Raw genomic sequence first — 27,739 nt, 5'->3', positions numbered from 1 at the left:
TGTGGTAGTGACGTGTTTATAGACCTACTATATCTACTGTTTAGCATCAGAGTCATAAACCCTCTTTTGGAACACTAACTGAAGATTGTTCCAGAAGTGTATTTGCTGTGATTATTAAGGTGTAGCATAAGGCAATGGACTACAATAGTAAGAATAATGTGTCCTTCGATTGACTCGCTCCACCATTTTAGATGTGCTTGCTTTACTGCAGCATTTCTCAGGCCTGATGAAGCAACAAAATATGGCCCTCATATTTTATCTCGCTGAATGGGCCCATCAATGATTAATGCTCCACAAAGTACTTGAGTCAAGCATTGGGGCTTTGCATTTCTTTTTAGTGTGGAGTCAGGTGGTTGAATGTGCTTCTTCTTCTGGCTTTGTTGCAGGAGAGAATCTAACCCCACCAAGGGAGTGAGAGGAAACTGATGTTCTTGGCTTGGAACCACGAGTCCGAGAGTCCCTTTGCTTCGACTCAGTATATCTTGTAGATACAGTTCCACTTTTGACCAAGGCTGCGTCCCAAATGGCACCCTATTCTCGAAGTAGTGCATTTCTTTTGACCAGGGCCCGTAGCCTCCACTTTCTCTCTCTAGCATTTGTTAGAGTGGCGTCGTCATTTCCATGTGTTCGGAGGGGAATGGGAACTGTTGAAGCTGGTTATGGGGATCGCAAGCAAGGTCCTGGTCATAACAAACTCCCGTTGTCTCAGTTTGGATTGGGTTAATATGCAGATGTGCTGGTATTGGGTAACACCTCACCTCCATATTGTGTGTCCACAGAATAATGCACTGGGCCAGGCGCATCGAGCAGGAGATCGACAGAGTCTTCCAGCACATCAGCGGAGCCCAGCAGCTAAAGGGGGTGAGTGCTTGCCTAACCTCTCTTCCCCAGGCTAAAAGCTACCGCATATCATGTTTCAACAGGGAGAGAGACGGCTTGTCAATCTGCCCTGCGTTTTCTCATTGGATCACATTGTAACCTATATTTTGAACTCATTTGCCCCTGATTGTCAAGTCTCAGAATATGTGTGTCTGAGTTGCCCTCTGTGTACTGTAAGATATACATGTGGGTGTGTCTTCTGTACTGAGAGAGTTGTGAGTGTGCACGTGTGTGTGTGTCTGCGTGTATGTGTGTGTGCCTGTGACCATACTATGACAGGTGCTGAACAATACAACATCCTTTAACATATACTGTACAGTAGCCGAATTGTAAAACTTGGATCAGCTGTAGTGGGCCAATGGGTCCTATACATGGTGAGGGATGGGTGTCCTCGATGCTGTGAGTGAGCGATGACTGATGGTCGTGGCTCGTGTCCTCTGTGTTGGTGTCAGAGAAGAACAGATGGTCTGGCAGCCTGCAGTAAATCCTTGATGGGAGCCATGCACCTTTTCCTCATTCATTTACCCATAATCCTGCCCAGTGTCTGAAACAGCTCCGGGAGCGAATGTTCCACAGCCTGGCGCTACACAGTGTAGGCCGCAGGAGAATCCTGTGCTCATTTGAAAAAGGCCCATGAATTGAACTGAACCTTTATCTATTTTATCTGTGGTTTCTACCCAAACTCGAGTTTCTACTCAACTGCGAATAGAATGGCGCTGGAGGGAATAGATGCTGTTTTATGGGCTCCTGACCAATTGTGCTATTTTGTACAAAATGTTTCCGCCATTGTTTCCTATGTCCGAAAAGAGCTTCTGGACATCAAAACTAACCTTGATTTAGATGAGGGTTTCTACTTCAATGAGTCGGCAGCAAAGGACTTACTGCTCAATCCGGACCAGGCCCAAATCCCCGACATACAGGTGGCGTTATAGAGGTCGGCGTGCAGGATATCTGACGAGACTACAGTCGGCTAGTGGATAGACCGCCTCTACCTTCTGTTCTATTGGCCAACAGGCAATTTTTTACCATTATTTTACCAGGTAAGTTGACTGAGAACACATTCTCATTTACAGCAACAACCTGGGGAATAGTTTCAGGGGAGAGGAATGAGCCAATTGTAAGCTGGGGATGATTAGGTGGCCGTGATGGTATGAGGGCCAGATAGGGAATTTAGCCAGGACATCAGGGTTAACACCCCTACTCTTACAATAAGTGCAATGGGATCTTTAATGACCTCAAAGAGTCAGGACACCCGTTTAACGTCCCATCCGAAAGACCACACCCTACACAGGGCAGTGTCCCCAATCACTGCCCTGGGGCATTGGGATATTTTTTAGACCAGAGGAAAGAGTGCCTCCTACTGGCCCTCCAACACCACTTCCAGCAGCATCTGGTCTCCCATCCAGGGACTGACCAGGACCAACCCTGCTTAGCTTCAGAAGCAAGCCAGCAGGGTGGTATGCTGCTGGCTGGCAATCTTGGGAGAATAAGCTGGATGAGCTCCGTTCGAGACTATCCCATCAACGGGACCTGAAGAACTGTAATATTCAATGCTTTTCGGAGTCATGACTGAACAAGGACATGGATAATATACAGTTAGCTGGGATTTCTGTGCATCGGCAAGACAGAACATCAACGTCTGGTAAGCTCAGGGAGGAGGGGTGTGTCTCTTTGTTAACAATGCCTGGAAGTCTCTAGGTTCTGCTCGCCTGAGTTAGAATACCTCATGATAAGCCGTAGACCATACTATTTCCCAAGAGATTTTTAATCTATATCTTTAGTAGCTGTCTATTTACCACCACAAACTGATGCTGGCACTAAGACCGCACTCAACTAGCTGTATAGGGCCATAAGCAAACAAGAAAATGCACATCCAGAGGCGGCACTCCTAGTGACCAATGATTTTAATGCAGAAAAACTGAAATCTGTTTGACCTCATTTCTACCAGCATGTCACTTCTGTAACTAGGGGAAAAACAACTCTAGATCACCTTTACTCCACACACAGAGACGCATACAAAGATGCATACATTACATTTACATTATTATACATTATATATCATTATACATAAATGTAAATGTAAATGTAATGCATACAGATGCAAACATGTAATACCTATAATCCATACATGTAATACCTACATGTTTCAAGCAGACCACCATAGTCCCTGCACCCAAGAACGCCAAGGTAACCTGCCTAAATGACTACCGCCCGTAGCACTCACATCTGTAGCCATGAAATGCTTAGAAAGGCTGGTCATGGTTCAACACCATCATCCCAGAAACCTTGGACCCACTCCAATTCGCATACCGCCCCAACAGATCCACAGATTACGCAATCTCTATTGCCCTTTCCCACCTGGACAAAAGGAACACCTACGTGAGAATGCTTTACATTTCTTACTGCTCAGTGTTCAACGCTCTAGTGCCCTCCAAGCTAAGGACCCTGGGACTGAACACCTCCCTCTGCAACTGGATCCTGGACTTCCTGATGGGCCACCTGCAGGTGGTGAGGATAGGCAACAACACATCCGCCACGCTGACCTTCAATGCATGGGGCCCCTCAGGGGTGCGTGCTTAGTCCCCTCCTGTACTCCTTGTTCACCCACAACTGCGTGGCCGTACATGACTCCAACACCATCATTAAGTTTGCCGACGACACGACGGTGGTAGGCCTGATCACCAACAGTGATAGGGAGGAGGTCAGAGACCTGGCAGTGTGGTGTCAGGACAAAAACCTTTCCTTCAACGTGAACAAGACAAAGAAGCTGATCGTAGACTAAAGGAAACGGAGGGCCAAGCCTGCACCCATCCACATCGACAGGGTTGAAGTGGAGTAAGTCGAGAGCTTCAAGTTCCTCGGCGTTCTCATCATTAAGGACCTATCATGGTCCAAACACACCAACACAGTCGTGAAGAGGACAAGACAACGCCTCTTCCCCCTCAGGTGGCAGAAAAAATTTGGCATGGGCCCTCAGATCCTCAAAACGTTTCACAGCTGCATCATTGAGAGCATCATGACTGGCTGCATCCCCACTTGGTATGGCAACTGCTTTGCATCCGACCGCAAGGCGCTACAGAGGGTAGTGCATATCGCCCAGTACATCACTGGGGCCGAGCTCCCTGCCATACATGACCTTTATACCAGGCGGTGTCAGAGGAAGGCCCTCAAAATTGTCAGACTCCAGCCACCCAAGTCATAGACTGTTCTCTCTGCTACCGCACGGCAAGCGGTACCGGAGCTCCAAGTCTGTGACCAAAAGGCTCCTAAACAGCTTCTACCCCCAAGCCATAAGACTGCTGAACAGTTAATCAAATGGCTAAACTGACTATTTACATTGACCCCTTTCTTTTAGTTTTTTTGAGCTGACTCCATGCACTCTCACTAGACTACTCACACATACTACACTGACACTCCAACACACACACACATGCATATTGATGCCACACACACACACACACACACACACACACACACACACACACACACACTCACTCACAAATAGGCACTCTTCACATGCGCTGCTGCTACTCTCTTTATTATCTATCCTGATTGCCTAGTCACTTTTACCCCTACCTACATTTACTGTACATATTACCTCACTTAGCTCAACTACCTCGTACCCCTGCACATTGACTCAGTACCGGTACTCCTTGTTTATCAAATCAAATATTATTTGTCACATGCACCGTATACAACAGGTGTAGACCTTGTCGTGAAATGCCTTCTTACAAGCCCTTAATCAACAATGCAGTTTTAAGAAAAATAAGAGTTAAGAAAAATATTTACTAAATAAACTGAAGTAAAAAATAACGAGGCTATATACAGGGGGTACCGGTACCGAGTCAATGTGCAGGGGCACAGGTTAGTCGAGGTAATTGAGGTAATATGTACATATAGGTAGGGGTAAAGTGACCATGCATAGATAATAAACAGCGAGTGGGACCCCTGTGTTGAGGGTCAGCGTGGCAGATGGGTTGTTACCTACCCTTACCACCTGGGGGCGGCTCGTCAGGAAGTCCAAGATCCAGTTGCAGAGGGAGGTGTTTACTCCCAGGGTCCTTTGTGGGCACTATGGTGTTGAATGCTGAGCTGTAATTAACGAACAGCATTATCACGTAGGTGTTCCTTTCATCCAGGTGGGAAAGGTCAGTGTTGAGTGCAATAGAAATTGTGTCGTCTGTGGATCTGTGGCGGCCTAAATATCAGTATAGGCGCCAAGCCTGCTTGTGAAAGCCTGCTTGTGAAAGCCTGCTTGTGAACAGTAAAAATCAGCACAAAAGCAATAATGGCATTCTAATGAATATAAGTGTCGATATGACAGCGGTAAAAAATAGAATATTATTGACAGTTATTGGACACATTATTTGTGGCCTCGCTTGTGCTTACAGTATGGTGTGCATCTTCACGCAACAGTTGGATCTCATTTAGCTGTTATCCCTTGTCCTAACAGTCGCCACAAATCTTCAACACTTTTCACTTAGATTGCAACACTTCCCACAAACAAGTCGCTTGGAGCGGAAACAGGTGTCGTGGGTTCTGTTCCGAGTGCATCTGCCCACCTTGCAGCTTCTCCTCCCCGGGAGCTGTGCGCAATTTTGGCTCGAGCAATGGCTCGCGTTCAATCTTTGTTGCTCTCTTGGCCCTCATATGTCTCTCACGTAGCCCGTGTGCCAGACTCCTGATGGAGTTTCTTCTGCTCATGGGTTTTATTCATGCACTGCTTGAACAACACGTGTACGTTGATAGCAGCCAAGTCAAGCATGTTGAAGAACACAGTAACAGGCCAGCGGCAAGTTCCTCCGTACACCTAGTACAGCAGTGCCATCTGATCCAAAACATTATCCGACACTCGCTCACCTGCTGCCCGATATGGATCCTTTCCCAGATATGGAAAAGCCGTTCAGCATGAATCAGAATCATTTATTGTTATTTAACCGTTATTTAACCAGGAAAAGTCCATTCAGACCCAGAGTCTCTTTTTCAAAGGAGACCTGGCCAAGAAGGCAGAAACAACCAATACAATACATAATTAAAACATACAACAATACAATACAACAACATGTTCCAGGCTAAACATAGCATTTACACAGAGTCTCCCATCAAAATTGTAAATTCATTCAGTGGCACTAACTTATCTAGATGAAGCATGGATTGTAGACTATTCCATGCCTCTGGTCCACAGGACGAGAAGGCAGTCTTGCCTAATACTGTGAATGTCCTGGGGACTTTAAGTAGCAACCACCTAGCAGACCAGGTATGGTAACTGCTGATGGTGAAGGAGACCAGACTACAGAGGTAAAGGGAGTTTACCCAAAAGGGCATTGTAGATGAACACATACAAATGTAGCTTTCTGTACATATAAAGTGAGGTCCAACCTACCATTTTGTACAATGTGCGATGGTGGATCAGTGACTTGGCATTTGTAATAAAGCACAAGGATGCATGATAAACAGAGTCCAGTCACTGTAAGACAGAGGGGGTTGCATGCATATACAACAAGTCAGCATAATCAATTACAGAGAGAAAAGTGGCCTGAACAAGCTTCTTTCTAGCCATAAGCGGGAAGCAAGCCTTATTACGAAAATAAAAACCCAATTTCAATTTAAGCTTCCTCACAAGCTTATCCATATGAACTTTAAAGGACAACTTGTCACCCAACCATATACCTAGGTATTTGTAGGATGACACTTTTTCAATGGATAAGCCACCAGATGTGACAATGCTAACCTTCTCTGGCTGAGTGTGAACTCTGGTAAAGGTCATGAATTTAGTTTTTTGTACATTCAAGACCAGATTGAGACCATAAAGAGAGGCCTGCAGTGACTGAAAAGCAGTCTGGAGCTCTTCAACAGCCTGAACCAGAGAAGGAGCACATGAATATATGACTGTATCATCTGCATATAGATGCAACTTTGCTGGTTGCATCCCATTTCCCAAATCATTCATTCAAATTGAGAACAACACAGGAGCTACAATGGAACCCTGGGGCACACCTCTATTAATCTCAAGAAAGCTAGACTTGTGATTGTCAGCATATACACATTGTGTTCTGTCAGAAAGATAGTTACTACCGTAAATTCCGGACTATAAGCCGCAACTTTTTTCCCACGCTTTGAACATCGCGGCTTAAACAATGACGCGGCTAATATATGGATTTTTCCCGCTTTCATTTTTTTTCTCCAAAAAAACACATTCTGTGACGTGCTCAGTTTTTTGGCGGCATGAAGCTTTCATTAGACCAATGAAATTGCCGAACGGGTTAACCTCTTGGGGCTATGTGGGACGCTAGCGTGCCACCCGTGGTGCACCCTATCAACAGCAGGTGCATTTCAAGAGCGGCAAATTTGAAACCAAATAAATGTCAAAATTCAAATTTTTCAAACATACAACTATCTTACACCCTTTGAAAGATAAACATCTCCTTAATCTAACCACGTTGTCTGATTTCAAAAAGGTTTTACGGCGAAAGCATAAAGTTAGATTATGTTAGGAGAGTACATTGACAATAGCTGTGTGTAATGTTTTGTCAATTCAAAGACAGGCGTCACCAAAACCATAAAACCAGCTAAAATGATGCACTAACCTTTGACAATCTCCATCAGATGACACTCCTAGGACATTATGTTAGACAATGCATGCATTTTTAGTTCTATCAAGTTCATATTTATATCCAAAAACAGCGTTTTACTATGGCGTTGATGTTCAGGAAATCGTTTCCCTTCAATAACCGGCAGTCAAGTCAGCACCACAAATTAAATAATTAAAATTAGAAAACATTGGTAAAATATTATATTGTCATTTAAAGAATTATAGATTTACATCTCTTGAACGCAATCGACTTGACAGATTTAAAAATAACCTTACTGGGAAATCACACTTTGCAATAATCTGAGCACTGCGCCCAGAAAAATTCGCTTTGCGATACAGACAAACGGCCATGTTGGAGAGATCTAAAATCGAAAATACTATGTAAATAATCCATTACCTTTGATTCTCTTCATCAGATGTCACTTCCAGGAATCCCAGGTCCATAACGAATGTAGTTTTGTTCAAAAAAGCTCATCATTTATGTCCAAAAAGCTCCGTGTTGTTAGCACATGATCTAAGCCCGCCGGACTTCACTTCATGAACGAGGGGAAAAAATATATTTACGTTCGTTCAAACATGTCAAACGTTGTATAGCATAAATCATTAGTGCCTTTTTTAACCAGAACATGAATAATATTCAAGGTGGACGAATGCATTCTCTTTTAAAACGTATTGGAACGAGGGTACCCAACATGACCTCGCGCGCCAGAGTCTAATCGGCCATCACCGTTCCAAGGCTCTTGTTCGGTCAGATCTCATAGTAGAAGACTGAAAACACTTTGTAAAGGCTGGGGACATCTAGTGGAAGCAATAGGAAGTGCCAAAACATTCATCAGCCCCTGTGTGTTTCAATGGCATAGGCTTAAAGGTAATTCAACACATCAGGTATCCACTTCCTGTCAGAAAATGTCTCAGGGTTTTGCCTGTCAAATGAGTTCTGTTATACTCACAGACACCATTCAAACAGTTTTAGAAACTTTAGGGTGTTTTCTATCCATATATAATAAGTATATGCATATTCTAGTTACTGGGTAGGATTAGTAACCAGATTAAATCGGGTACGTTTTTTTTATCCAGCCGTGAAAATACTGCCCCCTAGCCCCAACAGGTTAAGGTCAAACAACTTTTTTGTTTACTGTTTAGATTAAACCGAGCGCTCTCAAACTTCCCATCATTCTGATTACGGTAGTCATTTTGTCACCCTCATCATGGCAAAGACACGGAGAAATGCATATGATGCAGCTTTCAAGTTGAAGGCGATTGATCTGGCTGTTGGAAAAGGAAATAGAGCTGCTGCACAGGAGCTTGGTCTTAATGAGTCGATGATAAGACGTTGGAAACAGCAGCGTGAGGAATTGACTCAGTGCAAAAAGACAACTAAAGCTTACTGCTAATTTTTTATTTTTTTGTTACAAGCCGTGTTTCGTTAAAGCCTATTTATTTTTGTTACAAGCCGTGTTTCGTTAAAACCTATTTATTTTTGTTACAAGCCGTGTTTCGTTAAAGCCTGTGTAAAGTTCATTTGTTTCAATGTACCGGTAGGCACCTGCGGCTTATAGACACGTGCGGCTTATTTATGTTCAAAATAATATATATTTTTTAATTCAGTGGGTGCGGCTTATATTCAGGTGCGCTTAATATTCCGGAAATTACAGTAAACCAATTTACTGCCCCTTCACAGAGAACAATGTTACTGAGTCTAGCTAGCAACAATTCATGGTCAACTGAATCAAATGCCTTTGATAAATCAACAAACACAGTAGCACAATAATCTGAGACGTCATGATACTTTTTTTTCATTCAGATCTTATAGCAACACTAACGCAGCATGTGCATCCATTCATCTTGGTCTTGCCATTGTAAATGATGCACCCTCTCACTGTGTAGCCTACTCCAAGTAGGCCTAGAGGAGACTAACACAACTGATTGGATTTGGTGGACTGATATAGGGTACACCATTTTGAGATTATAATTAGAAAATATCAATACAATAGAATGGCCTGCCCTGTTCTTCATTCACAATTGGTGATTACATAATTATGCGTCGTTCGCTTCCCCTCACTCATCGAATCACCCATTCTCCCCCATCATACTATACTTATTTTTTTGTTGTTGTCTGTTGTTATATGCGTGAAATTAGTTTTGGTGTAGTTTAGGTTCAGTTTTGAGGCAATTATTGGTGTGATTATCAACTGGACATGGTACATTCAACTATTGGAGAAGGAGCGGAGCAGGCCAGGGAAAATCATTCCAAATATTACATGTCCCCAAAAACTGGTTATAACTCCTGTTCTGTTTGTGAAATTAAGAGTCTAACAATGACAGTGTGTTATATAGACTTATTTAGGGAAAGTCAAGGACAAGGGGGACAGGACTTTAGAAATGGCAGTAATTAAACATTAAAATGTGTTTTGAGATATTATGATGCTCTGACTTTCTGGTGTTTTATTATAAACAATCACAAATAAATCCATTAATATTTTGTTTAGGAAGGTCATAAAAAAACATGATACAAGGCAATTTATTTCAAAAGAAATAAACCTAAGTTGTTCATTTAGCAGACATCACAGGCCCTGCCCTACCACAGTCAACACACATATTGTTTTTAATCTTTGTTTCCGTTGAACATGAAATACAAATAAAGGCATTTTAATTATATATATATATATATATATATATATATATATATATATATATATATATATATATATCTGCTCAAAAAATAAAGGGAACACTTAAACAACACAATGTAACTAACTCCAAGTTAATCACACTTCTGTGAAATCAAATTGTCCACTTAGGAAGCAACACTGATTGACAATAAATTTCACATGTTGTTGTGCAAATGGAATAGACAACAGGTGGAAATTATAGGCAATTAGCAAGACACCCCCAATAAAGGAGTGGTTCTGCAGGTGGGGACCACATACCACTTCTCAGTTCCTATGCTTCCTGGCTGATGTTTTGGTCACTTTTGAATGCTGGCGGTGCTTTCACTCTAGTGGTAACATGAGACGGAGTCTACAACCCACATAAGTGGCTCAGGTAGTGCAGCTCATCCAGGATGGCACATCAATGCGATCTGTGGCAAGAAGGTTTGCTGTGTCTGTCAGCATATTGTCCAGAGCATGGAGGCGCTACCAGGAGACAGGCCAGTACATCAGGAGACGTGGAGGAGGCCGTAGGAGGGCAACAACCCAGCAGCAGGACCGCTACCTCCGCCTTTGTGCAAGGAAGAGCAGGAGAAGCACTGCCAGAGCCCTGCAAAATGACCTCCAGCAGGCCACAAATGTGCATGTGTCTGCTCAAACGGTCAGAAACAGACTCCATGAGGGTGGTATGAGGGCCCGACGTCCACAGGTGGGGGTTGTGCTTACAGCCCAACACCGTGCAGGACGTTTGGCATTTGCCAGAGAACACCAAGATTGGCAAATTCGCCACTGGCGCCCTGTGCTCTTCACAGATGAAAGCAGGTTCACACTGAGCACGTGACAGACGTGACAGAGTCTGGAGACGCCGTGGAGAACGTTCTGCTGCCTGCAACATCCTCCAGCATGACCGGTTTGGTGGTGGGTCAGTCATGGTGTGGGGTGGCATTTCTTTGGGGGGCCGCACAGCCTTCCATGTGCTCGCCAGAGGTAGCCTGACTGCCATTAGGTACCGAGATGAGATCCTCAGACCCCTTGTGAGACCATATGCTGGTGGGTTGGCCCTGGGTTCCTCCTAATGCAAGACAATGCTAGACCTCATGTGGCTGGAGTGTGTCAGCAGTTCCTGCAAGAGGAAGGCATTGATGCTATGGACTGGCCCGCCCGTTCCCCAGACCTGAATCCAATTGAGCACATCTGGGACATCATGTCTCGCTCCATCCACCAATGCCACGTTGCACCACAGACTGTCCAGGAGTTGGCGGATGCTTTAGTCCAGGTCTGGGAGAAGATCCCTCAGGAGACCATCCGCCACCTCATCAGGAGCATGCCCAGGCGTTGTAGGGAGGTCATACAGGCACGTGGAGGCCACACACACTACTGAGCCTCATTTTGACTTGTTTTAAGGACATTACATCAAAGTTGGATCAGCCTGTAGTGTGGTTTTCCACTTTAATTTTGAGTGTGACTCCAAGTCCAGACCTCCATGGGTTGATAAATTGGATTTCCATTGATTATTTTTGTGTGATTTTGTTGTCAACACATTCAACTATGTAAAGAAAAAAGTATTTAATAAGATTATTTCTTTCATTCAGATCTAGGATGTGTTGTTTAAGTGTTCCCTTTATTTTTTTGAGCAGTATATTATTTATATATATATATATATATATATATATATATATATATAGTGCCTTGGTCCTCCTTTCTTTTTGACGACACATACACTACATTATCAAAAGTATGTGGATATCTCATTCAAAAAGCATGGGCATTAGTATGGAGTTGGTCCCCCCTTTGCTGCTATAACAGCCTCTACTCCTCTGGAAAGGCTTTCCACTATATGTTGGAATATTGCTGTGGTGACTTGCGTCCATTCAGCTACAAAAGCATTAGTTAGGTTGGGCACTGATTTTGGGTGAGTCGGCATTCCAATTCATACCAAAGGCGATGGGGTTGAGGTCAGGGCTCGGTGCAGGCCAGTCAAGTTCTTCTACACAGATCTTGACAAACCATTTCTGTATAGACCTCACTTTGTGCACTTGGGCATTGTCATGCTGCCACAAAGGTGGAAGCACAGAATTGTTGAGAATGTCCTTGTATGCTGTAGCGTTAAGATTTCCCTTCACTGGAACTAAGGGGCCTAGCCCGAACCATGAAAATCCCCAGACCATTATTCCTCCTCCACCAAACTTTACAGTTGATACTATGCAGCCGGGCCGATCATGTATAATATTATCAACCATCAGAATATTGTCAATTTAATCGTGTCTTTAGGCTACATCTATTATTATTATTATTATTATTATTATTATTATTATATGTGTGAAATTAGTTTCAATATAGTTTAGATGTAGTTTGGTTGGTCCAGCTGGGCGGGCAACTATTATCTTATTTTAGTATTTACAGTCTATGTGCTTCTGGATCGATCAATACATATATTTTTTAACATTTTTAACCCCTTTTTCTCCCCAATTTCGTGGTATCCAATTGGTAGTTACAGTCTTGTCTCATTGCTGCAACTCCCGTACAGACTCAGGAGAGGCGAAGGTTGAGATCCGTGCATCCTCCGAAACACAACCCAACCAAGCCGCAGTGCTTCTTGACACAATGCCCACTTAACCCGGAAGCCAGCCGCATCAATGTGTTGGAGGAAACACCATGCACCTGGCGACCATGTCAGCATGCACTGCTCCCGGCCCGCCACAGGAGTTGCTAGTGCGCAATGAGACAAGGACCTCCCTGCCGGACAAACCCTCCCCAAACCCGGACGACGCTGGGACAATTGTGCGCTGCCCCATGGATCTCCCTGTCGCAGCCGACTGGTTTGCCAATCAACTGTAAAAAAAAAAATGAGCACATAAAACCCACTGGAAATTAGATTTTTTTTTGCTAATAATAATTTTCACATGTGTGCATTCAGCACTGGTTTGTTTAGAAAAATAGAATTTCTATGTTATTTGGTTATATTCCAATACCTTCTGTGAGTTACCCATTCCGCAGTGGTACTTAAGTAAAAATACTTTAAAGTACTACTTAAGTAGTTTTTTCTGTACTTTACTATTTATATATTTTTATTTTACTAAAGTACATTCCTAAAAAAATTATGTACTTTTTACTCCATATATTTTTGCTGACACCCAAAAGTACTTGTCACATTTTGACAGGAAAATGGTCCAATTCACACACTTATCAAGGGAACATCCCTGGTCATTCCTACTGCCTCTCATCTGGCGGACTCACTAAACACAAATGCTTCATTTGTAAATTAGGTCTGAGTGTTGGAGTGTGCTCATGGCTATCCGTCAATAAAAATAAAATGGTGCCGTCTGCTTTGCTTACTATAAGGAATTTGAAATGATTTGCAATATTCTAAGTACATAGCCCAGGCATCACGGGCTAGCTATTTAGACACCCGGCAAGTTTAGCACTCACCAATATCACATTTACTATTATAAAACTTTGATTACCTTTTGTTGTCTTCGTCAGAATGCACTCCCAGGACTGCTACTTCAATAACAAATGTTGGTTTGGTCCAAAATAATCCATTGTTATATCCGAATAGCGGCGTTTTGTTCGTGCGTCCCAGACACTATCTGAAATGGTAAATCAGGGTCGTGCGCATGGCGCAATTCGTGACAAAAAAAATCGAAATATTCCATTACCGTACTTCGAAGCATGTCAACCGCTGTTTAAAATCCATTTTTATGCCATTTTTCTCGTAAAAAAGCAATAATATTCCGACCGGGAATGTCCATTTAGCTAAACAGAGGAAAGTAAACAAAGCTTTTGGTCGACGCGGGCACGAGCCTGAGTCTCACAGTACTGTAACCAGCCACTACCCAAACGCGCTACTTTTTTTCAGCCAGAGCCTGCAAAGCCACGATTCAGCTTTTTACCGCCTTCTGAGACCCTATGGCAGCCGTAGGAAGTGTCACGGGACAGCTAAGATCCTCACTCTTCAATAAACAGAGACAAGAAGAACGACACCTTGTCAGACAGGCCACTTCCTGCATGAAACCTTCTCAGTTTTTTGCCTGCCAAATGAGTTCTGTTATACTCACAGACACCATTCAAACAGTTTTAGAAACTTTAGGGTGTTTTCTATCCATATGTAATAAGTATATGCATATTCTAGTTACTGGGTAGGAGTGGTAACCAGATTAAATCGGGTACGTTTTTTATCCGGCGGTGTAAATACTGCCCCCTAGCCCTAACAGGTTAAGAGCAGTTGGAGGCCACGGAAGGAGAGTTATGGTTAGTTAACACAGTGTCCAAAGAAGGGCCAGAAGTATACAGAATGGTGTCGTCTGAGTAGAAGTGGATCAGAGAATCACCAGCCACAAGAGCAACATCATTGATGTATACAGAGAAGAGTTCACCTGAGAATTGAACCCTGTGGCACCTTTTTTTTTACATTTTTACATTTTTTAGTCATTTAGCAGACGCTCTTATCCAGAGCGACTTACAGTAGTGAATGCATACATTTCATTTTTTTCATTCCATACATTTTTTTTTTTTTTTTCGTACTTGGCCCCCCGTGGGAATCGAACCCACAACCCTGGCGTTGCAAACACCATGCTCTACCAACTGAGCTACAGGGAAGGCACCTCCATAGAGACTGCCAGAGGTCCAGACAACAGTCCCTCCGATTTGACACACTGAACTCTGAGAAGTAGTTGGTGAACCAGGCAGTCATTTGAGAAACCAAGGCTGTTGAGTCTGCCGATAAGTTCCTAACTTCCCTGAAAAGTTGCATATCGCGGGGGCTATTCGATGCTAAGGTCGATTAGAAAGGCATGCTCGCTGAAGTGTTTTAGGGAGCGTTTGACTGTGATGAGGGGTGGTCGTTTGACCGCAGACCCATTACGGACGCAGGCAATGAGGCAGTGATCCTGGTTGAAGACAGCATAGGTGTATTTAGAGGACAGGTTGGTCAGGATGATATCTATGAGGGTGCCCGAGTTTACAGATTTGGGGTTGTACCTGGTAGGTTCCATGATAATTTGGGTGAGATTTAGGGCATCTAGTTTAGATTGTAGGACGGCCGGGGTGTTAAGCATATCCCTGTTTAGGTCACATATAACAGTACAAACTCTGAAGAGAAATGGGGGGCAATTAATTCACATATGGTGTCCAGGGCGCAGCTGGGGGCTGAGGGAGGTCTGTAACAAGCGGCAACAGTGAAAGACTTATTTCTGGAAAGGTGGATTTTTAAAAGTAGAAGCTCGAATTGTTTGGGCACAGACCTGGATAGCATGACAGAACTCTGCAGTAGATTGCAACTCCACCACCTTTGGCAGTTCTGTCTTGGGGGAAAATGTATACACATACTGTCACGCCCTGACCTGAGAGAGATGGTTTATTTCTCTATTTTCTTAGGTCAGGGTGTGGGGTGGGCATTCTGTGTTTTGTATTTCTTTGTGTAGGGCCGAGTATGGTTCCTAATCAGAGGCAGCTGTCTATCGTTGTCTCTGATTAGGAATCATACTTAGGCAGCCTTTTCCCACCTGTGTTTTGTGGGATCTTGTTTGTGTTGTGCCTGTGAGCACACAAATTACTTCACGTTTCGTTTGCCTCGGTATTTGTTTTGGTGAGTGTTACGAATCCCTTTGTCCCTGCAGTCTAGGGGGGATGGAAACGAGACCCGTAACATAAATCATGCAAATTATAATCGTGACAAGTAAGTGAGAACAAAAACCACAGACCACTGAAATCTACCGTCAAACACTCAGGGTTTATTTTAAACACACGGTAAAGGGGTGTGAGAAAAGGGGCTGAGCTGGACCCAAGCAAAGAAACAATAATCCAAAACACCCCTAAGCTAGACTAGCCTACTTCAAGAACAGCTAGCTAACTAACCAAAAATACAGTGGGTGGTCCACCCAGTTCTAACTAGGGTACTTGGTCAAAGTATTCCTACGGGTAATGTATGCCCATGGGCGACTTGTCTTAGTACCCCCTTTTCCCACCAAACAAACAGTCAAACAACAAAACAATACTGTCATGACGTTGGCCTCTTTGAGAACAGGGAGGACAGTTGACCCCCTCCCCCTTGCACCATCCCCCAACCTACCTCCCCCCACCCCGGCCCTGTGTGAAAGGGTTGTAAAACTCTAAGAGGAGAATCTCTTGCCACATAGAGAGACACACGAAATTCTTCCAACTCACAGAATTGGGGAACCGAATGACATTTAGGTTCTGGAGAAGGTATGAAAGATTGGTGAAGAATCCAGCTACGAACTGGTCTGCTTGGTACAATTTTGTGATACTCAGAAGAGACAATATAGCCATATTACCATAAAACGGTTTATATAATAGCCTCAGCCTTGAGACTTGCATCCACATGGTTGTATAGAATGTATTAATAAGGATAAAGCTTTTGTAATACATTGAGATGCTATGTACTGATGTTAATGTGATAGAATTGTATTTCTGTACCAAGCTTAACTCAGTCATCGGCACGCCCCCAGGGACACAGACAGGACCAGGCGTCATGTGACATGTTCACTATAAAACTATACCCTGATCTACTTTCTACTGACCCGGCCTCCACTCCATTGCGAGTTGGTCAATAGGTTTGACCATCCAACCCATCTACTGAAAGTGAACCATACCACGTGGTTAACTTTTAGACTATTGATACCGACAGAATAAGAACAAGTCTTTGATATTAATTAATAGTCTGCAGCTAGAAATTATATCATTGAACGCGAAGACCAACGAAACATCCATTCTATAACGACATTGATGAATGTCGCTTTGAAAGAGCCATTCTAACCGAGAGAGAGAGAGAGAGAGAACGCGGACAAAACTCTCCAACAGAACGACGCTCCAACAAGGATCCCGACGACACACTGAGCGTAACTATATATTGATTGCAATTGTTCCCAAATGAGTGAGCGTTCATGTGCAAAAGATTTAGCATGTCAATTGTTAATACTAATGAACTCTGTACCTCCTCAGCTGAACTTTTATGACCCATTGTTGAACAAGACACCAGCCATGCCTGTTAGCCACTAGGGCACATTACTCTACCAATTCTTTGTGATGATAATTACTGTTTGTATACTTTCTGTGAATTACTTAGTTTAGTAAATAAATGATTTTAAGACAATTGATGTATGGATGACTCTTAGTAAAGACTGGGTTCGTGCAGATACAACAATTTACGACGTTTGGAATGAGACTGGACACGAGGTAAAATACACCATTTAAACCAGAAGATAATCGGCCTATACTATAATATAATGTTATAATATAGGAAAGTTATATTAGGAAAATTATAACTTTGTAATCTGAATATTTTCCTTGGTGCCCCGATCTCCTAGTTAATTACAATTAAACGATTAATCAGTTTAATCGCATGATAATAATTACAGGGAGTTAATTGATAAACATGTCTTCAGTTTAATGGTACCCCAAAGACACGACAATACTCACAGGATAACCGGACAAATGTGACATGTAGTTGCAAAACAAAAGAGATCAATACAGAGATATAGAGCTAGTGACACAGAGAGAGATTGAACACAGAGAGTGAGAAGCAGCTACAGAGAGATTGATCTTGGGAGAAAATAACTGACTGGGTTTTTAAACCAAGGGAAAGGGGCTGTGATTAGTTGAGGGAAAAGGAACAGGTGTCTTCTGATTGGGGACTGATTGATGACTGATTGGGGACTGATTGATGACTGATTGGGGAGTGATGATTGTCACCTGTGAGGAGGAGAGCAAAGAAATACACATACAGGATACACACTCAGGATACCTGTATCCGTAACAGTGAGTTTCATTTTATTAAAACATGTGGCGCATGTTGCGCCTTGGTCTACTCATTTTGACGATCGTGACACATACAGGCATTTTTCAGCTATGATTTTACCACTCAGAATCCAGAATGGATATGACAATGTGGCCAGCACAGGACATTATACACCCTCACAACAATCTACTTTTTGATCTTCTTGACTTCTTATCTGGTAAACTGCTACTATGTGTCAAGAAAAGAGCCCCAATTAGGGGTTAGTGTAGTCCAGTAAAAAAGGGCTGGTTTAGATTAAAAACTATTGCTCTGTGTCCCCGTTCATAGGGGCATGAGAGACTCGTCACTGGTAGAATTGAGTTGGCACTTTATTGGCCCAAACACCCACAGACCCACGAGGTTGAGGTTACCATTGGACAGTAATTAGTCATTATTTTTTTGCATTGATGCATTGTGTCTTCTAACTGTCCAAGAATAGGATCCAAAGTGTTAGGAAATATTTGTTCCCATAAATACAAAGGAGGATGTCTCTCCTCATACCTCTGGCACTATAGTCAGACTGCCAGACTGCACCACAGAGCCAATCAGGAGAGAATACATACAGGTCAACGGTGCCAATTGAAAGTCAAGGGGTGTGTCTGTGCCTTTGGATTACTCTCTCTTTACAGAGAACCCCTGTGGTTCTAGTCAAGAGCTTCCCTTCCCCTTTCAGGCTGCTCTGCGCATGTCTGAAAGTGACAGAGCCAGCAGCCAAGAGATTTTTTCACATTATGTCATAAGAAATTATTTCACTTATGAATGTACGTAAAATGCTAATATGTAATAGATCCAGTACAATGGAATAACTAAGACCTGAATTTGAATGCAGCGTGTTCCGATTCCTCCTTCTCTTTCTGTCCAGCAGGGTCAACCAAAAACACTTGGCCTGATGGTTCATGCAGATACTGGGGAAGCAATATAGAAATGTATTGATCCCTTAAATTATTTTACTATTAAATGACCCATATCACAACCCTCATACCTCTTAAAATGTACCTAAATCAATTTTGGAAAAAGGATTTTACTCACAAAAGACGTAGGAATTTATTTTCCCAGTTAGAAATAGTAGGCCATGCATCAAATAACTATTTTCACCAGAAAAACGAACCCTCAGTTGCGCTATTGCATTTTGTAAGTTGTCTGCAGGTGGCTTGTTGTGAATGCACTCGAATATCATTATCAGGTTATGGAAACTGCGTTCTAATACTCAACGTAGAAGAATCTGTCTTAATGTACAGTATATGAAAGTGACGCTTTGAAAAGGATTCTTTCACCTTATCAAGCTCACTGTTACTGACAAATCCCTGCCTATTACTGTGATTAAAAAGAGCATATGAAACATTGTTTTTCATGAGGCCTACCAGTGCGCCTTCCTTTAAGCACCTCTGTTCAAACACCTCTCCTGTCCTTGATCCATACCACATACAGCCATTTGCGGATCTTTTCAGTGTCCATGTGAAAGATAGTTATTGCGAGGCTGGAACATTTGTTAACTTAAAAAAATGTTTTTAACACCCATGTGAAATGAAGGCCTGCAAAGCTTACAGATTTAAGTCTAATAGCATGATATGAAAGTAGACAAACATCAGAGCGTGCGATATGAAGGTATTGTCAGTGGACATTCTGAACCTTGTTTGAAGTCAGTAGGTCACATGACCAAGGAGCTATTGAAATTCTACATTTTGAAAACTTCATGTAAAACCATGTGAGATGAAAATGGACAAACTAAAGGGTGTGCAATATATAAGGGTAGTCAGTGGACATTCTGAACTGTGTTTGAGTTCAGTAGGTCATATGACCAATGAGCTATTGAAATTCAAAAATGTAAATAAATAATTTAAAATAGTGCGAAAGAATATAAATGTGTGCAATGTGTGTCTATGCCATCGGGTTAGCTAGAACCAGTTTTGAAAGTTTTAGGAGTAATGGTTAAATAGCTATTGAAATTTGAAACATTTGATTTGTCACTATGTTGACGGTCTCTAACTGCTGTTGGTGGACATAAGGAAGACTACAGTCGAATATCCGACGAATATCCAACCTGAAACTGTTTTTACCTCGATTTGGGAAGAACGAAAGCGGGGATGATTACAATGAATGTTTTAGGACCAAAGACTGTGCGGGATATTTTGGATGATCTGTCCCGGACCGAAGGTGAGCCCGTGTATTTCTCAGTTGCCAGTGATGCCTCAAACAAGGGAAATCGAAAAATGTTTCCAGTGTGCGTGAGATATTTCTCTGTGTCTGATGGAGTGCAGTGCAAGTTACTTGACGTTCATGAAGACAGTGATGAAACTGAAAATGGCTGATGAACTGTCTGGAAAAGCGTGAACTGGAAAATAGACACATCACAGCCTATGCAGCAGATAATGCAAATGTCAACTTTGGAAAACACCACTCCGTTTACCAGTTATTGAGCAGTGCCAACAATCGCATTCTGAAAGCTGTCAACAAAGGCAACACATGCACGCAGTTCCTCTCTTAGGGAAGCAGCTCACATAGCTCATAATGCCTGCAAGCACGCCTGCGATCAGCTGTCAGTGGATATTGAGACAATGTTTTAAAGATCTACAGCCACTTCTCAGTATCTGCTTCCCTAAGAGAGGAACTGCGTGCATGTGTTGCCTTTGTTGACATTGAGTGGCGTGAAATTCTGCGACATGTTTGCACTAGATGGCTCTCTCTTCAACCAGCTGTCGATCGTCTCCTGCAAAGCTGGCCAGCTCTTACTTCATACCTCAGGTCCCTTGGGGAGACCTGTCCTGTGGCACTGAAGAGTATTTTTGAGTATGAAGAATAAACGGAAGCTGCTGAGATTTATCTGTGCTTTTTCCACAACGTGGGGTGTGTATTAGACCAACCCGTAAAAAAAAGCTGGAGGAAACAACGCTCTGCATCACAGATGTTTACGAGGAAGTCCAGAAATTCTAAATGAAGATGCTTCAGCGGAAACAGGACAGCTTTTTTGGATACCAGACCAAGCAGCTGATGGACAAACAATTGTCAGCACAAAGGTCCAAGCAGCAACAGGACTTTGTGAAGTTCTATGACACTGTCATTACATACATTGACAAGTGGTTTGATTTCTCACCAGAAAATCGGCCTCTATGGGGAGCTCTCCTTCACTGACCTGGAGCAGGTGGTGGTTGCCCTGAAAATGACAGAGACAGTCAGTATGGACCAACTCTATGAAGAGTTTTGTGCTAGCCGGGAGGAAATACAGAAAGACAGACAGGATACCACAAAATCCACCAGTGAGAAGTGGGTGGCAGTTTTCCAAAACCTAGATAAAGCCAACTTGATCAACATGTTCAGGATTGTCTCATTTGTCCTCAGTGTGCCAGGCTCAAATGCCTTTGTAGAGAGGATTTTCTCTCTGATGACCATTAAATGGTCAGACTCAAGAAACGGATGCAGCACAGAGCTGATCAAAAATGAACTTCAAATATCTGTGAACTGTGACTTGTCATGTAAGGACTTCTCTCTGGCTATGCAAAAGGGCAAAGGATTGCTTGAAACAGTCAAGAGCAGCAAAAATTATCCATGGAAAAAGTAGACTTGGTGAGTGACTAATGCCCCTCTTTTCCATTTGAAATTTTTTTTTTTTTTTTTTTGCTGTAAAGGTCCAAATTGTGATTTCTTTGATCATTTATTTGGAGGTTTATTCACATACGTTTACATGATGATACAGTTTTAGTAACGCTATAGACTAAATGGAATATAAAAATGTTTTGCCTTTCCAATTGAATAACAATATACTGTATATTCATTCACACAACACCATACCCACACCGCCGTGGCACCGTGCACAGGCACGCCACCTTTTGTCCCTTATTTGGTAGTGAGAAAGTTGGAAACCCAACTGGTGACATACTCTATTTCTCTCTAAAAATATTGCACCAATTAAAAGTGCAATGTCAAATCAAATTCAAACGTTTACCTTGCATTTAAATATGTATTCGCTACAATACTCTTGCATGTTCTGATGGGACAGGAAGCTTGTTACTTTTGTGAGGTTACTGGTTAGTTTTAGTCACAATCTTTACTTTGGGTTGAGAGTGTGCAGTGTGCACTCAAACCAGCAATACGCCAAGAAGGCGTCCATCTGCCAGAAAGACGGAGACAAAGGAATTACCAGAGACGTCACCGGTGGGACTTTTTGAATCGAGATTCCCTAAAAACGCGCCACTTCGAAAAATATACAATTTTCGCAGCAGATTAGGGGAATTAAAATAGTCCGGTCAGTGATGACCCTTTTCCTAACCTTAACCTAATTCTCCTAACATACTATCTGTCAATTTGTGGTGGACGGTACATCACAGGCACACAAACTGCATAGCGCTGAGAGTCTACTGCAGCCATAGGAAGTCTCATCATTCTATATCGAATTTAACTTAAAAAACTCGAACACAATTTGAAGATGTGATAAAAAATACTTTGTGTTCTTCACAGGGGGATAGAGACATCAATGAATGAGAGCAGTGCACCAGGAAATTTGTCAGATTTTCCGACCACTAGTTTTATTACAGTAATTAGGCAGCTGAAATCTCATACCATATCAATTGTCATTTTTCATGAATTGGTTGTTCATAGCGAATTAAATGTAAAAATTAAATCTAAAATGTTTATTTTTTCATTCTATTTACTAGAGCAGTGTGTGCTAGTGCAAAAAGTTAATACAAATAATAATTACCCCAAAAAAGCAACAAAGCCGCTTTCTAACAGTATAAGGCATTACTAGGTACTGTTCATGGTCCTCTCATGAAGATATGTTTAATACAGCCATCCACTTCACATTCAACAGGTTTACAAGCAGAAATTCATCATAATTTTGGATATTTAACCTGCCTATAAACTCTGCATGCTTTTCCACATCGTGGTGGTTGTACAACATAACATACCATCGCGTGACCCCAAGTGTACTTCGATATGATGGTTATTATATCAATATTTGCACTTAAATGCGTTTCCGCCACAATTGTCGCATAATCTATTTCACAGACCCACAAAATGTATCCACCCTTGTGTAGTGTATTTTGTTTTGTCGACATTGGGACAATTTTACAGACAAATTTGCTGTTTCCATCAGGCCTATCGTGAGTTTCTTTATGCGTCAGGTAATTCATCCCCATGAAATGGTTGGATGGAAACCTGGTTTTAGAGAGATAGATGGTGATGTTTTTGGTACACCCTGTTTTTTTTATTTAACTTAAAATTTACCTGGAAATTAAGTCAACTTAAGCAGAAAAGCTACACACAAAAAAAAGATACAACATTAATGTCACATCAAATTCATGTTACAGCAATATCAGTAAAACAAAGTATGGTTTAAAATCAGTTTAAGTCATCTAAAGAATTTGGTGAACGATGCTAGTTTATCTAACACAATTGTACATTGTTGGGTGTTGATGTTAAAAAGTAGCATATATGCACAGCAATGCTCAGTTTATTTGCTAGATTTTCTTGTCACACGAAATGCATACTCACTCAAAATACATTTCTCCCAGAGCCGCAGATAACATATTTAGGCCTCTACATGGAAGTGAAATGATACGACCACAATGTCAAAAATATAGAAATTAAGAACTTCATTCCAATCTTATACTACAGGGCTCACTAACTAATCTCTTAATACTCATTCTCTTTTTGAATTGCATGTTGTTGGAGGTTCCAGAGGTAGTCGTTGGCAAAGTTCATAATCTGAGTCATGGCGTTCAGTATCAGGATATCCATGTCGTTATCCAGCATCCCCTCCTCGTGGTAGTTCTTCACCGGCAGGATGCAGTTCATGGGAAGGCCTAGCTCATTACTGCAGATCTGCATCTGAAAAATGTTGGAGACAAAAAGGTCTGGATCAGTTTTGCCTGAGTGATGATCATTGAATCATGTCAGCACAACCAAGATTTAATGGCTGACTACATTGCAGACATTGTGTCAACCGATGGTTGCGTGCCACATCATCAACTGTGCAGTTGGGCATCAGATTGCCTCATCATATTATATGGTTAGTTGACATGTTAAACACTTGTCTAGGCAATGTGACATTTGTTCAGGTCTGAGGTCATGTGATTTACCTTCTCTTTGATCGCCTTGCTGTAGAAGATTCTCTTCACATCCTTGTTCACCAGCTCACAAGCCTTGTCTGGCATGGTCATGACAAGAACTTGAGGGATTTCTGCCGTAGAAATGAATATTTAATGAATAGAAGGACTGGCATAAGTAACACTGTATCATGTAATAGTGAAAAGTCAAGCGCTACAGCTGAAAGGTGACAACTGATCGCCAGACATAGTTGTAGTTACCATTGAGAAACAGAGTTTAAAGAGCTTACTCAGTTTGCTGGCTTCTGCCCTGATGCTCTTCATCTTGTCTATGACCTCCTTTTGCATGCGAGATTTTGTCCGCTGACACAATACTCACCAGGCAGTGAGTTTTGTCACTTAAGATGGGATTCTGAATGAATTCCTTTTTTTGATCCGATAATGGGTGGAAAGGATTGAACTGGCCAAGAAAATATAAGATTTGTTAGTGTATGTATGTACAGTTGAAGTCGCAAGTTTACATACACTTAGGTTGGAGTCATTAAAACTTGTTTTTCAACAACTCCACAAATTTCTTGTTAACAAACTATAGTTTTGGCAAGTCGGTTAGGACATCTACTTTGTGCATGACACAAGTCATTTTTCCAAAAATTGTTTACAGACAGATTATTTCACTGTCTCATAATTCCAGTGGGTCAGACGTTTACATGCACTAAGTTGACTGTGCCTTTAAACAGTTAGGAAAATTCCAGAAAATTATGTAATGGCTTTAGAAGCTTCTGAGAGGCTAATTGATATAATTTGAGTCAATTGGAGGTGTACCTGTGGATGCATTTCAAGGCCAACCTTGAAACTCAGTGCCTCTTTGCTTGACATGGGAAAATCAAAAGAAATCAGCCAAGACTTCAGAAAAAAAATTGTAGACCTCCACAAGTCTGGTTCATCCTTGGGAGCAATTTCCAAACGCCTGAAGGTACCACGTTCATCTGTACAAAAATATTACGCAAGAATAAACACCATGGTACCACGCAGCCGTCATTCCGCTCAGGAAGGAGACGCGTTCTGTCTACCAGAGATGATCGTACTTGTGAGAAAATTGCAAATCAATCCCAGAACAACAGCAAAGGACCTTGTGAAGATGCTGGAGGAAACATGTACAAAAGTATCTAAATACACAGTAAAACGAGTCCTATATCGACACTACCTGAAAGGCTCTTTGCAAGGAAGAAGCCACTGCTCCAAAATCGCCATAAAAAAGCCAGACTACAGTTTGCAATGGCACATGGGGACCAAGATCGTACTTTTTGGAGAAATGTCCTCTGGTCTGATGAAACAATAATAGAACTGTTTGGCCATAATGACCATCGTTATTTTTGGATGAAAAAGGGGGAGGCTTGCAAGCCTAAGAACACCATCCCAACCGTGAAGCACGGGGGTGGCAGCATCATGTTGTGGGGGTGCTTTGATGCAGGAGGGTCTGGTGCACTTCACAAAATAGATGGCATCATGAGGGAGGAAAAGTATGTGGATATTTTGAAGACATCAGTCAGGAAGTTAAAGCTTGGTTGCAAATGGGTTTTCCAAATGGACAATGACCCCAAGCATACTTCCAAAGTTGTGGCAAAATGGCTTAAGGACAACAAAGTCAAGGTATTGGTGTGGCCATCACAAAGCCCTGACCTCAATCCTATAGAACATTTGTGGGCAGAACTGAAAAAGCGTGTGCGAGCAAGGAGGTCTACAAACCTGACTTAGTTACACCAGCTCTGTCAGGAGGAATGGGCCAAAATTCACCCAACTTATTGTGGGAAGCTTGTGGAAGGCTACCCAAAACGTTTCACCCAACTTTAAATTGTTTAAGGCAATGCTACCAAATACTAATTGAGTGTATGTACACTTCTGACCCACTGGGAATGTGATGAAAGAAATAAAAGCTGAAATAAATAATTCTCTACTATTGTTCTGACATTTCACATTCTTAAAATAAAATGGTGATCCTAACTGACCTAAGAAAGGGAACTTTTACTAGGATTAAATGTCAGGAATTGTGAAAAACTGAGTTTAAATGTATTTGGTTAAGGTGTGTGTAAACTTCCGATGTGTGTGTGTTTTTGACGTCTGCATTACCTCATAGCCCTCTGGTAGATGGCCCTTCAGAGCATTGATGAGGTCATCAAGGTGCATGCCATTTTTGTGGTCTTCCAGACCCATGACATCATTGAATGCAAAGGGAACACGTTTTTCTCCTGAACGGCCTTGAATGTAGTGCGTGTCATACTGAAAATACATTTATTTAATAACGTGTATCTTTTTTTCTATGGAAAGGATAAATACCCTCACACACATGAAAGCATCCCAAACTGAGGCTCAGTGTATGTACTACACTGTGTGTACTAAACATTAGGAACCCCTGATGTTTCACCTGAACTCTACCTACAGTACATGTACATATTACCTCGATTACCTCGACTAACTGGTGCCCGCGCACATTGACTCTGTACTGGTACCCCCCTGTAAATAGCCTCGCTATCATTATTTTACTGCTGCTCTTTAATTATTTGTTACTTTTATTTGTAATTTTTTCCTTATCTATTTTTTTCCTTAACACTTATTTTTTGTTAACTGCATTGTTGGTTAAGGGCTTGTAAGTAAGCATTTCACTGTAATGTGACAAATACAATTTGATTTGATCTTTCCATGACATACAGTAGACTGACCAGGTGAAAGGTATGATCCCTTATTGATGTCACTTGTTAAATCCACTTCAATGAGTGTAGATGAAGGGGAGGAGACAGGTTAATTAAAGAATATTTTTAAGCCTTGAGACAATTGAGACATGGATTGTGTATGTGTGCCATTCAAAGGGTGAATGTGCAATACACCATATTTAAGTGCCTTTGAACGGGTTCTGGTAGTAGGTGCCAGGCCCAAAGGTTTGTGTCAAAAACTGCAACGCTGCTGGGTTTCACGCTCAACAATTTCCTGTGTGTATTAAGAATGGTCCACCACCCAAAGGACATCCAGCCATCTTAGCACTCCAATGTGGGAAGCATTGGCGTCAACATGGGCCAGCGTCCCTGTGGAATGCTTTCGACACCTTGTAGAAAATGCCCCGACGAAGGAAGGCTGTTTTGAGGGCAAAAGGGGGTGCAACTCAATAGTAGAAAGCTGTTCCTAGTGTAAGTGTGTGTGTGTATACAGTACCAGTCAAAAGTTTGGACACAGCTTCTCATTCAAGGGTTTTTCTTTATTTTTACTATATTGTAGAATAATAGTGAAAACATCAAAACTATGAAATAACACATGGAATCATGTAGTAACCAAAAAAAGTGTTCAACAAATCTACATTTATTTGAGATTTGCCACCCTTTGCCTTGAAGACAGCTTTGCACACTCTTGGCATTCTCTCAACCAGCTTCACCTGGAACGCTTTTTCAACCGTCTTGAATGAGTTCCCACATATGCTGAGCACTTGTTGGCTGCTTTTCCTTCACTCTGTGGTCCAACTCATCTCAATTGGGTTGAGGCTGGTTGATTGTGGAGGCCAGGTCATCTGATGCAGCACTCCATCACACCCCTTGGTCAAATAGCCCTTACACAGCCTGGAGGTGTGTTTTGCGTCATTGTCCTGTTGAAAAACAAATGAGTCCTACTAAGCACAAACCAGATGGGATGGCGTATTGCTGCAGAATGCTGTGGTAGCCATGCTGGTTAAGTGTGCCTTGAATTCTAAATAAATCAGCAAAGCACCCCCACACCATCACACCTCCTCCTCCATGCT

The 27,739-nt window shown here is 42.1% G+C and overlaps 1 protein-coding gene across 2 annotated transcripts in view; it reads left to right on the top strand.

The window, feature by feature from the left end:
- Positions 1 to 27,739, top strand: part of cacna2d2b (calcium channel, voltage-dependent, alpha 2/delta subunit 2b) — a 78,487-nt gene that overhangs the window by 3,985 nt on the left and 46,763 nt on the right. For both annotated transcript variants that reach the window (XM_045691449.1, XM_014132020.2), the window contains exon 2: positions 780 to 861. In XM_045691449.1, the coding sequence (XP_045547405.1) occupies positions 780 to 861 (82 nt within the window). The remainder of the gene's footprint in view (positions 1 to 779; positions 862 to 27,739) is intronic.

This window comes from Salmo salar, chromosome ssa12 (assembly GCF_905237065.1).
Source record: "Salmo salar chromosome ssa12, Ssal_v3.1, whole genome shotgun sequence".
Classification (NCBI taxonomy): domain Eukaryota; kingdom Metazoa; phylum Chordata; class Actinopteri; order Salmoniformes; family Salmonidae; genus Salmo; species Salmo salar.
This window is presented reverse-complemented; position numbering and strand designations above follow the sequence as displayed.